Consider the following 14,371-nt stretch of genomic DNA (forward strand, 5'->3'; position numbering starts at 1 on the left):
AGAATTGGTCTCCAGTTTACATTTCCAACCTTATCTCCCATTGTCCCACCGTAAGTCTTTCAAAAGGAAGTTTTGCTGTCATACAAATTTGCCTTGGACCTTTTATTCTTAGTATATTATTACATACATGTTTCCTTCTAACGTAAAATGCTATGTTTACCATTTCAACCTAATAGAATTTACTTATTCTTCAACATACATCACCTCTTCCAGGAAACTTTCTGAGGCAGTAATTCCTAAGCTGTAAGGGATTTCTCTCTCTCTCTTCATAACTTTGCAACCTGTTTTCCTTCCTCCCAGGTGCTGAGAAATTATTTCAGTGCAGCAACAGTAGAAACAGCAAATATCAAAGCAATACTTCTTTAAATATTGGTGGGAGCTGATGTTAGCATGAGCAACAATGATGAGGACACTTGTGTCTTACTCTTCAGCTTGCAAAGTTTCCTTTCTGGGTTACATCCTTCTAGGCAGTGCAGAAACTTGTGGCGCCATGGTAGGCAGGTGGTAGCAGCAGCAGTTTTGATGAATAGAAGGAGATTTTCTAAAGCACCAATAAGAAAGCAAGCCACATTTTTGGGTCCTATCCAAGATTTAGTCTGGCCTGAGGGCTGCAGAACGAATCATAGACAGGATGCTCCAGCACCCCCTTGCATAGAGCAGGACAAGCACTTAGGCCAGACTCTCACCAACATAGACTTCACTGGGGCAGTCCCCTAACCCAGTAAGCTGATTCAGTATCACAGAGGCTACCAGCATAAGGAAGCATTTGAAAACTCTGCTTTCTTTACTGTTCTGCTTGGGATCTTTAGGGCCTATGCTTACTAGTTGTAGCTTATGATTAATTTGAGTTAGTTTTCATCTTTTTTTTTCTTGGTATGTGCCAGGTATTGTTTTAAGTACTTTCATATGTACTGTATAAAATTCACTTCTTTTATTCCTATCACTCCACCAAAATAGCTTTGATCAAGGCCATTCAATGCCTGCCATATTGCCAAACTAATAGTTCATTTTCAGTCTTCCTTTTATAGATCAGCAATTTAATACAGTTGATGATCACTTCCCTCTTTTTATTATAACAGCCTTATTGAGTTATAATTCATATGCCATAAAATTCACCTTAAAGCCCCTTAAAAGGCATAGAATTGAATGGTTTTTAGTATATTCATAGTTAATGCAGCCATCACCACTATCTAATTTCAGAACATTTCCATCACCCCATAAGAAACTTCTTACCCATTGGCAGCCACTCCCCAATTCTTTGCCCCCAGCCTCTGGCAACCACTAATTTACTTCCTGTTTCTATGAATTTGCCTATTACGGACATTTCGCATAAATGGAAAACTTCTCCTCCTGGGTTCAAGCGATTCTCCTGCCTTAGCCTCCCCAAGTAGCTGGGACTACAGGTGTGCACCACCACACCCACCTAATTTTTGTATTTTTAGTAGAGACGGGGTTTCACCATGTTGGCCATATGGTTTCAATCTCTTGACCTTGTCATCCTCCCACCTTGGCCTCCCAAAGTGCTGGAATTTCAGGCGTGAGCTACCACTCCTGGCCCGGCATAATGTTTTTAAGGATGTTGTAGCATGTATCAGTACTTCATTTTTTTCCTGGCTGAACAATATTTATTGATGGACATTTTTTTAATCCATCAGTTGGTGGACATTCGAGTTATTTTTACCACTTCTTGCCTATTATGAATAATGCTGCTATGAACATTTGTATGCAAGTTTTTGTATGGAAATATATTTTCCTCTTGGGCATTTACTTAGAAGTAAAGTTGCTGGGTCATGTGGTCATTCTGTTTACCATTTGAGGAACTGCCAGACTGTTTTCCAAAGTCACTGTACTATTTACATTCCCACCCATAGCATATGAGGGTTCTAATTTATCGACATCCTTGGCAACGCTTATTATCTCTCTTTTTTATTATAGGCATCCTAGTGGATGTGAAATGGTATCTCACTGTGGCTTTGATTTGTGTTTCTCTAGTGACTAATGATGTTGAGCATCTTTCCATGTGCTCATTGATCATTTTTCTATCTTCTTTGGAGTAATGTCTATTTAAATCCTTTGCCTACTTTTAAGTTGATTTTTTTCCTTTTGTTTTTGAGCTGTAGGAATTCTTTATATATTCTGGATATAAATCCCTTATCAGACATATTATTTGTAAATATTTTCTCTCCTTCTGTGGGTTGTCTTTTCATTTTCTTGACAGTGTCCTTTGAAGCATATTTTTAAATTGTTTTGTTTTAAAAAAAAATTCTGTTGGCCAGGTGTGGTGGCTCATATCTATAATACCAGCACTTTGGGAGGCCAAGGCATAAGGATCACTTGACCTCAGAAATTTTCGACCGGCCTAACCAACATAGTGAGACCTTGTCTTTACTGAAAACCAAAAAGAAAATTTTTGTGGTAAAATATACATAACATAAAATGTATTATTTAAACTATATTTTTTCTGAATATTCTGTGGAACATTTTAACCATTTAAAAATATATAGTTCCACAACATTAAGTACATTCATATTATTCTGCAGTCATCACCACCATTCCTATCCAGAATGTTTCCCATCTTGCAAAACTGAAACTCTGTACCCATTAAACAATAACTCCTCATCCTCATCTCACCCCAAACCCTGGCAACCACCACTCTACTTTCTGTCTCTATGAATTTAATCGATCTAAGTACCTCATGTAAGTGGAATCAAATAACATTTCTCCTTTTATGACTGGCTTATTCTACTTAGCATAATGTCCTTAAGGTTCATCCATGTTGTAATGTGCCAGAATTTCACTCCTTTTAAAGGCTGCATAGTATTACACTGTACACATGTATCACATTTATCTGTTTATTCATTGGGACATGCATTGCTTCCACCTTTTGGCTATTGTAAACAATTCTGTAAACATGGGTATACAAATATTTTTTTGAGTTCCTACTTTTATGTCTTTTGGCTATGTACCCCAAAGTAGCTTAGCTGAATTATATGGTAATTCTAATTTTTTTGAAGAATCACCATACCATTTTCCATGGTGGCTGCACGGTTTTATGTTTACGCTATCAGGGCACAAGGGTTCCTTCCAATTTCTCTACATTTTCTTCAACACTTGTTATTTTCTGATTTTCTTTTGTTTTGTTTGTTTTTAAGTAATAGCCATTGTAATGGGTATGAAGTAGAGCACAAAAGTTTTAAATTTTGATGAAGTGTAATTTATCCATTTTTATTGTTTCAATTGTGCTTTTGGTGTCACAGCTGAGAAACCATTGGTTAATCTAAAGTCAGAAAGATTTACTCCTATGTTTTTTCTAAGAGTTTTATAGTTTTTACTTGTATACTAGGTCTATGATCCCTTTTTATTTTGAGATGAAATTTTACTCTGTTGCCCAGGCTGGAGTGCAGTGGGGTGGCGTGATCTCTGCTCACAGCAACCTCCACCTCCTGAGTTCAAGTGATTCTTCTGCCTCAGCCTCCTGAGTAGAGTAGTTGGGATTACAGGAGTTCACCACCAAGCCTGGCTAATTTTTTGTATTTTTAGTAGAGAGGAGGTTTCCTCATGTTGGCCAGGCTGGTCCTGAACTCCTGACCTCAAGTGATCATCCTGCCTTGGCTTTCCAAAGTGCTGGTATTACAGGCATAAGCCACCACGCCCAGCCGGTTTTGAGTTAATTTTTGTGCATAGTATAAGGTAGGACTCCAGCTTTATTCTTATGCATATGGATATCTAGTTGTCCCAGAATGATTTGTTGAAAAGATTATTCTTTTTTCATTGAATAATCTTTGCATTCTTGTCAAAAATCAATTGACCATAAATGTAAGAATTTAATGTCTGGACTCAATTTGTTCTGTTGATAATTGGTCTGTCCTTATGCTCAATTCCTTCTTTTTGAAACGCTTTCTTCATTTGGTTTTCAAAACACCTTTCTGTCTTGGTTTCCCCCTTTTCCCGAACATTATTGGCCATTCCTTTTTAGTTATCTTTGCTCTTTCTCGCCCCCACCTTGTAGCATCCTAGGATTCAATCTTGACTTCCTAGGTGATAATCTTTCAATCTCATGAGTTTCATAAGCATTCCCAGGTTTATATCTCCAGCCTAGACATTTTCCATGAACATCAGACTCCAAATCCACCTAAAATCTCCACATGAATATAAATAGGCATCTCATATTCAACATATCCAAAACCAAACTCCTGATCCTTCTTTCTAAGCCCCCTGCCAAACCTGCTTTTCCTATCGTCTTTCTTATCCATCAGTAGCATCTTTATTCTTGCAGCTACTCAGGCCCAATCCATAGAGTCATTCTTGACTCCCCCTTTTCTCTCACAACCTGTATCCAGTCCGTTAGTAAATTCTGCTTCCTCTACCTTTAAAAAATATCTTGCCACTATCTCTGCCTCCACCACTATCATCTTTGTTTAAGCCACCATTTTCTCTCATCCAGATTACAGCAGTAGCCTCACTAGTCCCCTTGCTTCTAGAACCTTGTCCCTCTACAGTCTGTTCTCCTCACACCGATCAGAGTAATTGTCATAGAGCATGAGCTGGGTTATATCACTTCTCTGCTTAATGATTTCCTGTCTCAGAATGGAAACCGAAGTTTTTATAAAGGTCTGTAGAGCCCTATTTGAACTGGTACTTTATTGCAAACTTGCTGTTTCTCTACACCAATTGTGTTCTCACCTCAGGCTTTGCATTTCCTGTATGTTCTTTTGAAAATACTTTTTTCCCAGAACTTCAAATGGCTTCTTTACTCATTTCTTTTAAGTCTCTGCTTTGATATCACTTATCAATGAGGCTGCCCTGACAACCTTTTTTTAAGATTTTTAATAACAACTCTACCTCCATCATCAGGGGGCATTATCTTTTTTCACTTATCTGAATTTTTCAGCAGAGTTTCTATCACATATGACACAGTATATTGTTATTTCGTATGGAAAACAGACCCTGGAACAAGAATGCCTGTTATGAAATTTGGCTTCGCCATCTGCTATGACTTTAGGCATCTTTCTTAACCTCTCTGATCTTCAATTTAATCATCAAAGAAGTGGAGGTAATAATGGTATTTACCCAATGTGGAGTTATGAGAAATAAATGAGCTTACCCAAATAAAATGCCAGTTACAAAATAAGTGTTTGATTAGTATCAGCTACTATCATCATCTTTATCATTGTTTATTATCTGCTCCTCCTACAAAAATAAAAGCTTCTCAGGATCAGGGAGTTTGTTTCATTCACTGCCGTATCACCAGCACTGACTGAGAACGGTGCCTAGTGTGCACATTAGGTTCTTTTAAAATTTTTTTAGTTAAAAAAAATTTTTTTTTAAAGACAAGAGTCTCAGTTTGTCACCAAGGCTGGAGTGCAGTGGAGCCATCAGAGCTCTCTTCAGCCTTGATCTTCTGGGCTCAATGTGTCCTCCCATCTCAGTCTCTCAACTGGCTGCATGGCACACGCAGGCATATGCTACCACTACAAGCACACACCACCACACCCAGCTAATTTTTTCATTTTTTATGGAGATGGGGTCTCACTATGTTACCCAGTCTGGTCTTGGACTCCTGGCCATAAGCTATCCTTCCTCCTGCCTTAGTCTCCCAAAGTGTTGGGATTACTGGCATGAGCCACCATGACCCGCCCTTAGTATAATACGTTCATTTTTTTTTTTTTTTTTTTGAGATGGAGTCTTGCTCTGTCACCCAGACTGGAGTACAATGGTGTGATCTCAGCTCACTGCAACCTCTTCCTCCTGGCTTCAAGCCACTCTCTGGCATCAGCTACCCGAACAGCTAGGATTACAGGTGCCTGCCACCACACCCGGCTAATGTTTCTGTTTTTAATAGAGATGGTGTTTCACCATGTTGGTCAGGTTGGTCTTAAAATCCTGATCTCAAGCAGTCTACCTACCTCGGCCTCCCAAAGTGCTGGGATTACAGGTGTGAGCCACCGTGCTCAGCCCTGTATCTGTATGATAGGTTCTTAAGAAATGAATCCTTTCAACAACACTGGGAGGTAGTTGTTCTTACACCTATCTTTTTACAGGTATGTAAATGTAGGCTCAGTTAAGTTGAGCACCTCAAGTCTTTTGACTCCCAACAATGGAGTTATTATTGGGTATACTGGGGGGAGTGCTGATAAGGAGGTATATCACTTCCTTATAAAATGGACTGTCTGGAAGAATGACAGAGATCATTCTGAGGGGTCAGGGATTTTTTCTGCAAAGCAGTTGTCTTGTAGACATTTATAACTTAAAACTGTGAACTAAATCTAAGTGAAAAAATCTTAAGGCATTTTGGGAAGTTAGGAAGCACAGAAAGTTTGATTCCTAACAATAAAAAAGTTTTTTTTTAATGTCTGTCCAATGGATGGGACCAACTGAATAGCTAGTACAGCAGTTCCTCACAGTCTGGAAAATGGTACAGGCTACTGGTTAAGAGATGTATACTTCTCTGGTTGAACAAGAGAAACTTCTTAGAATAGCTGTTGTTTTCTAAGTCCTGAAAGTTATAGTTTTCTTTTACTACATACAAGTGATAGGAGATATGCTAAGTCCTAAGGCTACAAAGGTGAAATAATATATAATCCTTTTTTCTGAAGAAGTAGTATAAAGTGAGAAATAGCATAAAGGAAGATGTTTATTCAGACAGCCACAATATATAATACTACAAAACAGTATTAACAACATACTGTCTTAGAAGTGGGCACATAGAATGGTGGAGACCATGGGCAGCTAGTGGAGAGACACCTAATTCTACCTTGGGAAGGCAAGCAGATAAAGAAATTTCACAGTCATTAATATTTGAACTAAGTCTTAAAGAATATTCCTGAGTCCACCCAGTAAGCTGGGTATGGGAGGGAGGTGTGAAAAGTCTCAGATGTGATGGACAGTGTTCAGTAAGACTTGAATACAGAACACATGAGGAATGGAAGCCAAGTAAGCTAGAAAGGGAAAGTACAAATGTTGGAGCACTTTATGTGCTACAATAAGCAACGGGGAGAATTGATGCAATTCGGTAAAGAAAAAAATGCGACTAGAGTTTTGAAATGGCGGATGTGGAGTATGGATTGGAGAGGAGCAAGTCTAGTGGCAGAGAGGCCAGCTTGGAGTCTCCTGTTATAATCCATTTAAGAGAAGATGATAGTGGTAGTGTGAAATGAAGAGGCAGGAGTGGATGCCAGAGATATTTCGGAAGTAGAAGGTACAGGGCTGAGTGATTGAATAGGGACAGAGTGCAGAGAGGGAGAGATCCATTGTCTGGCTGCGGACAGGAGAAGGAGTTTAGAGATGGAAGATATAAGTTTAGTGTTAGGATATGTTGAATTTGAACTAAGCACGGGATATCTAGGTGATACACACTAAGTTGTGGTTAATGTGTTGGGATAAAGTAGGTATCTGAAGGTTAGGTATAACTCCATTGAGAAGTGGAAGAGTGAGCTGATTAGTAGAATCGAGAGATGTATTAAGTGACACAGAGGTCCCAGTTGAAGTTATCTGCATCTCTTTGCTCTGGTTCTCATCTGTACAATGTTGGGACTTGTCAAGGCATTATATGTTAAATACCAATGAGAAGGATGAATGTAACTTAGATGCACTAGGATGGCCTTATTAACTCTTGCTTGGGTGGGCATCAGAGAAGCCTTCTCAGAACTGTGCTTTACAGGAAGAGTTGGATTTTTCTCTATGGAAAGGAGGTGTGAGATATAGGAATGGAAGAGAATGAGTAAATAAATATGTGGGGTTTCGAGTATGTGATCTCTTCATGAAACAAGACAATTAGATTCTAGGAATGTATATGGGGTCAGGAAAGTGGGCAGAGGAGAGGAATTTGGGAATTTGGGTCAGATCATGGAGAACCTTGATGGCTCTGTCAGTGGATTGATTGGATTTTATACTTTAGGAATTATGGGGAAATCTGTGGGGAACAGAAGGACACAATCAACTTTGACGTGGTGTGTAGAATGTATTTAAGATAGTGGAGGAGGAGAGGTACATTTTCCAGTTTGACTCATGGGGTCAGTTATAGGATTGTTTGCCTAATTTTCTTACTCAAAGGGAACAGATTATCCTGAGGGAAGTGGGATGTAGATGTGGAAGAGATATGTCCCCATTCCTGGAAGTATGTTTCTCATCTTTCCCACTTTCCTGGAGCTTTACTGTTTTAGAGGATTCCTGGTCACCTAGTCCAGGACAGGTGACCCATTAAGTAATCAGAAATAGCTTGAAAAATTGGGAACCTGTGAATTTGATTCTTGAATTCTCCCCTCTACTTGTGATGTGATATCAATGGGTCTTTAAAAGAGAAAAGAAAGTGGAAGGGCACTGATGGACCGAGGTGGGTGAACTTTCCTTAGAGAAGAAACTCTGTGGGCCTATCCAGGTATGGCCTAGAAGGCAATGTAGTTTCTGATGAATAGGAAAAACATAATCTCTGGGCTTTATTGTTATCCTGTTATGGCTTGACTGGACCATTGTGAAAGTGTCAGTTTCCTTTAGAGTATTGTCCTGGATTTGATAGATAATCAGATTTGGGATCACAGTCATGGTTTTATCATCTAGATCACTGTAGTTTCTATTAGGAAAGCAGCCAGTTGATGCCCCCAGCCTGTAGCCATTCAGCATCCTGGTCCTGGCCTTCACTCCAGGCTCTACCCTGGCCCAACTTAATTTTGGGTCCGAGAAACAGACCAGAGCTCATTGGGTGAATGCATGGCCAAGCCTGCATTGCAAAATGGAAAAGACTCAGCCACCAGGGCCTTTGGAGTTTGAGGACTTATACCAGATCTAGAATAAGCTCATGTGGCATCTGAGGAAGGAAATAACTGTGCTCAGCCAGCTTAGTCTGTTGGAGTGGTCCTTGGTAATAAAGCTGGTCTTGCAGCCTTGGCAGCCCTGGCCCTGAATGCAGTCCACTTTGGAAAGGGGACAAGGACGACTGGAATCCCTGGGTAGATTTTGTCCCTTGATTTAAGTAGCTCCAGGGATGTTCCAAACTAAAAAGCCTGGGCCAGCAAATACAGGTGGGAAGGATTCTGGAAGCCAGTCAGTTGGGCTCTGTGAACTGCTTAGCTGTCCTGATGACCTCTCCCTCTCTTCCATGTCCCTCAGAGTTTAGCTGACATTTTCTTTGGGTTCCCTGCTTATAGGACTGAATCTACTAACCTTTCTGCCCTTTTTTTCTGCTCTTTTTCTCCTTGCAGAAGGAAAGCGAGGAGCCCTTCAGGTTGTGCCCATGACCCTTTGGGTCCTTTTTTGTCTGTTTCCCTCCCCTCCTTCTCCAAGCACTGTGTGTATGTGTGTGTGTGTGTGTGTGTCTGTGTGTGTGTGTGTATATATATGCACATGTACGTGCATGATCTGTGCCTCTGAGCTTTGGCTCATGCAGTCTATTTTTATGAAAAGCAGTTTGTGTGCATGCTCCTCGCTTGTGTGTGCTCCTGCAGATATCCCTGGAGCACACTCTGGGAATGTGTGTGCACTGGCATGGGTGTGCATTCAATGCGGCATGTGTGTGCTTATACTCAGTTTGACTCCCCCAGACACTGATTACCCTCCTTTTCTTCTACTCTGCTCAGTGTGTGTCCATTGTCTACCTTTGTTGCAAACTCTGGCATATGCTGTAAAACCTTGGCTGTGTCTAGCACGCATGTGTACTTCATATTTGAGAGCAGGATTTGTTGCAGGCATTTCGTGCCTCTTGCCTGAGGCCCTAAGTGTGAATGTGCTTGTGCTCTGACTAGGCTTCCTCACCTCTCTGTGAGCACAAGCTTCTGTAGACCTGTTGTGTGGTTTCCCCAAACCATGTGAATGCATGGTATACTAACGCCCTGTGCTTGCAAGCACTGGCTCTTGAAGACCATGAAGGTTTGCTTTGCCTGTGATTTGGGCCATAGTAAATACTGTGAATCCTCCATGGATTAGTTTCTGCACATCACTGTATACTCTGAAGCTTATGTTCTGAATCCATAAGCCTAGGATCCGTGTTCACCATGTGTTTCCTTCAGACACAAGTTGTGTCTATTAGTGCACCTCCTGTGGGTACTTTGTCTGGACCTCCTCCCACTTGCTGCCTTCCTTCAGTGGCTCTGTGTGCATGCTGTGTACTGCGTGTGCAGGCTCCTGCAGACATGTTGCCCCTCTGAGCGCAGGAAATGTGCATGATATGAGCCAGGCTCTCAAAGACTTTTTGTAACTTTGTTTCCTTAAGCCCAGTGGTTTCTGGCAAATATCTCACTCTGGGTATGAAATAAGAACCTGCTGAGTGCAGTGGCTGTTACCAGAGGGAAAATAAGTTATGGTTGGTAAGATCCGGGATTTAGGGATTGGCTCCCTCACACTCACCCCTTTCCCTTCCATAAGCAACCTTAGGAGACTCGCAGTTTTCCCATTACTTCCCACCTACTGTTGTTCCTTCTGTACTGTTCCCATTGTCTTTTGCGTCAGCCAGTTCTTACTGCCTTTTGGACCTGCCCCTCCCATTACCAATATCATACTACCTATAGAAAGGATGGAGGCATATGAGGTGGACTGGGGGCTGTGGGCAGTAGCAAAACAGGCTTGAGTAAAACACAGACAACCTAACAGGTTGTCTCAAAAGTTAAATCCAAAGTTCATCTGAGCTTACTGCTGACCCAGGTAATTCTCCCTCACTTTTCCATCACCCTTAGCTCTGTTAGCACCATTATTCTCTTTTGTATTGCTTCATTCTATCCATAACTTTTCCCACCTTTAACTCTCCAAAGCATCACTCACTGTTCAAAGCTAAGCACCTGAATTCTACCTCCCTTCTGGAGCTCATTTGCTCCAGGATAGTTAGGAGGCAGGGAAGTTGTTGGGTGTGGAAGAGAACAAGGAGGGACAGGAAGCCCCAGACCTGTTAGCACTAGGTTTCTTGTGCCTGAAAAAATCATGTGCTATTGGGTCTCTGGAGCACTCTGGCAGCTTTGGAACTCTCTGCATGCTGCTTGAAGGATTTGCTTTTGTTTATTTTGTTTTGTTTTGGTATAGGAACCTTTAAAAGGTGATTTTTGAACTGTTTCCTTGAATTATTCGGTGCCTCAAGTTTTGACTTCCCACTCTAGGGCCTATAAAATACACTACAATGATAATCTAGGTGTCTAATCTACCCTGGGTTCTCTTGTTTGTTAAATGTATAGTTTATTAAATGTAGAGAGTATACTCAGTGTCAGTGAATAAGGGGTTCAAGGCACCCAAATTAAATCCAACCACAAGATGAGATAGGATTCCAGAGAGACCAGGTCTGACTCTGGGACATTAAGGGAGTTTAGGAATATAGCTGGAGGAAGACTGGACTCTGTAGGTGTCCTATTGCTTTAGTGAGGCCTGGAAGCCTAAGTAGGCCCTTCTCCTGTGCTTGGTTTACTGCTGTTTATGCCAGTGGCTCATATAAGAACAATATGGGTTCTGCCATTCCAGTAGACTTGAGCCCTGGGACCTCAGTGAGTTTTGCCTTATGTCCTATTCACTAAGGAGACAAGTATCACTCATTTCAGCAGACTGTTTGTTGCCCTGGCTGATCACGGCATTGATTTAGATGTCAGCCTGGCTGTCACCAGATGGTGAATGTGACTTATACTGCTCTGGGCTTGTGCTCTACTGATCGCTGCTCCAATTACAGGCAATCTCCCATCTTTCCCAGGATCTAACTTGTTTCCTATCTCTTTTTAAAGATTCCAGATGATGGTGACCCCTCTCTGCCTCAGTGGCTCCCGGAAGGGTAAGTAATTCCCTGCAAGGTTTCTGTGGATTTTAGTAAGCCTCTCTTGACACTTTTAGCTTTTCCCCTGGGAAGCAGGGGAGACAGCTTCATAAGCTGCATCCTGGGGAAGGAAAAGGTTCCATTAAAGGTTGCTTGGTTCTCTGGTGCAGAGGAGAGAACTCTGCTGATTCCTCAGAGGCAGAAGAGGGAACTTCGCAGAATGGTTTGCCTGGAGCAGGGGAGGGAGCTTTGGGGCCTTCTCACCCTTGCCTCGATAATTTCTGGTTCATTCTTTCACAGGGGTGATATACTCTTTAAGTAGAACAAAGAGGAAATTGGAAATATATTTGCATTTGGAAACATTTTTTTCCCATTTCTTTTTTTTTTTTAATTTTTGTGGGTACATAGTAGGTGTGTCCACGGGTTACATTAGATATTTTGATACAGGCATATAATGTGTAATACTCACATCAGGGTAAATGGGGTATCTATCACCTCAAGCAGTTATCCTTTCTTTATGTTACAATCCATTTATACTCTTTCAGTTATTTTAAAATGTGCAATACATTATTGTTGACTGTAGTCACCCTGTTGTGCTCTCAGATATCAGATCTTATTCAATCTATCCATTCCATTGTTGACGGTGTGGCTGATTAAGTTACTCCCTAGGCTCCATCCCAGTCCAGCTGTTGTGAGTCATCTACTTGTTCCATTTCACTTTAGTCAGGACATAAGTAGCATCCCTTTCTGAGCTCTGTATGTTCTGTCTGTGCTTCTTGTTTGGGAGTTTGAGACCCATGTGATTGTACCAGTCATTTTAAGCTGCTCAACTGTAGCCTGTTTTAAGAACTGACTGTCCTTAAGAGAGAAGAGAGTTTAAGTACCTTCCCATCCCCCACTCCTTCCCACAGATACTACCAGTTGGTTCTCTGAACCTTCCTTTTTGCCTTTTTCTACAATGGCTTCTGACATCAGAATTCTCAGTAGTTACTGTGGCTAGGGAAGAAGAAAGATCAGATAGATGATCTGCTACATTTTTACATGCTCCTTTCCCTTGCAGTTTGTTGTCTTTCTTTAAAAAAAAAATTTTTTAACCTTTTTTTTTTTAAGGTTCAGGGGTACATGTGCAGGTTTGTTATATAGTTAAACTCATGTCACAGTGGTTTGTTATACAGAGTATTTCATCACCCAAGTACTAAGCTTAGTATGCAGTAGTTATTTTTTCTGCTCCTCTCCCTCTTCCTACCCTTCACCCTCAAGTAGGCCTGTGTCTGTTATTCCCCTCTTTGTATCTATGTGTTCTCATCATTTAGCTCCCGCTTATAAGAGAGAATATGCAGTATTTGGTTTTCTGTTTCTGCATTAGTTTGCTAAGAATAGTGGCCTCCAGCTTCAGCCATGTTCCTGCAAAGGACATGATCTCGTTCTTTTTTATGGCTGCATAGTATTCTGTGGTGTATATGTACCACATTTTCTTCATCCAGTCTGCCATTGGTGGTTATCTAGGTTGATTCCATATCTTTGCTATTGTGAATAGTGCTGCAGTGAACATACTCGTGCATGTGTCTTTATGGTAGAACACTTTATATTCCTTTGGGTATATACCCAGTAATGGGATTGCTGAGTCGAATGGTGGTTTTGTTTTTAGTGGAATAGCCACACTGCTCTCCACATAGTTGAACTAATTTACACTCCTATCAACGGTATATAAGTATTCTCTTTTCTCTGCAGCTTTGTCAGCATCTGTTATTTTTTGAGTTTGTCTTCTTTTAATCAAGAGTTCATCATTGAATGAACTGCCCCCTTCTTCTTTCATTGAAATTATCATTTATGTTAAAAAAAAATTCTTGGCTAAAGACATACATATTGTAGTTTCTAGAATTAGCTACAAAGTTGTGGCACCAGTTGCTTCTTCAATGATCTTTAGTTTTTTTCCTTCTAATAATTGTAAAATACATATATGTTAATGGAATATATCCAGACTATTTTTAAATGGAGCCATGCAGTAGTTTTCTAAGTAATTCCCTATTGTCTTTCTTCCTTTTCTTTCATTTTAGTCCTTAGAAGCTGTCCTAAGTATAGAACTTCCCTTGGTATGGTAATTTCCTTAAAAACATAGCCTACTGCCTGTGTTCGAGGAGCTAAGTTTATTAGAAATCAGCATATTGAGTGGTCTGTTTCAACTCCTGGACTTGACCCAGTTTTTGGTTCCATTCTTTGCCTAGATAGCTAGAAGTACCTACTTTGTCTGTTGGGATATTTCTGCCTTTAGACCAGTTGTAATATACAGCCCAGCTACCCAACATTTCCAACCTCTTTGTTCTCATTTAAAAAAAGTATATGAGTTCTTTCCATTAAGGCCAGAGAGATTTTTATGAAGTGACACTAAGGCCCAAAGTGAAGAAGGAATTCTGGGAGAAGACATAGTACATTAATAGAAGAATTGAAGTTAAAATGTAGATTATCTCAGTGTAATTTCTTTTGGGTACATTTTCCGTTCTTATTACATATTGTTATAAAAAGAATGATAAAATTAATCAGTATAGAAAAGGCATAAAAGTTTTAGAAATGTCCAGCTGCTCTAGATGTAGTTGTTCCCCAGGCTTTGTTGATGTGTCCATAGGGCTAGGCCACACTCACAAAGTCCCTTTGCTG

General features: G+C 40.5%; 1 protein-coding gene across 8 annotated transcripts in view; it reads left to right on the top strand.

Annotated features, from left to right (window-relative positions):
- Nucleotides 1–14,371, top strand: part of UNC13B (unc-13 homolog B) — a 237,284-nt gene that overhangs the window by 187,208 nt on the left and 35,705 nt on the right. For 5 of the 8 annotated variants that reach the window (XM_074395019.1, XM_074395017.1, XM_074395018.1 and 2 more), the window contains one exon: nt 11,688–11,734. In XM_074395019.1, coding sequence (XP_074251120.1) covers nt 11,688–11,734 — 47 coding nt within the window. Of the gene's footprint in view, nt 1–9,197; nt 9,221–11,687; nt 11,735–14,371 lie in introns of all 8 variants that reach the window. The other 3 variants (XM_074395015.1, XM_039474775.2, XM_074395016.1) reach the window with 1 other exon arrangement.

Source organism: Saimiri boliviensis, chromosome 2, assembly GCF_048565385.1.
Source record: "Saimiri boliviensis isolate mSaiBol1 chromosome 2, mSaiBol1.pri, whole genome shotgun sequence".
Classification (NCBI taxonomy): Eukaryota; Metazoa; Chordata; class Mammalia; order Primates; family Cebidae; genus Saimiri; species Saimiri boliviensis.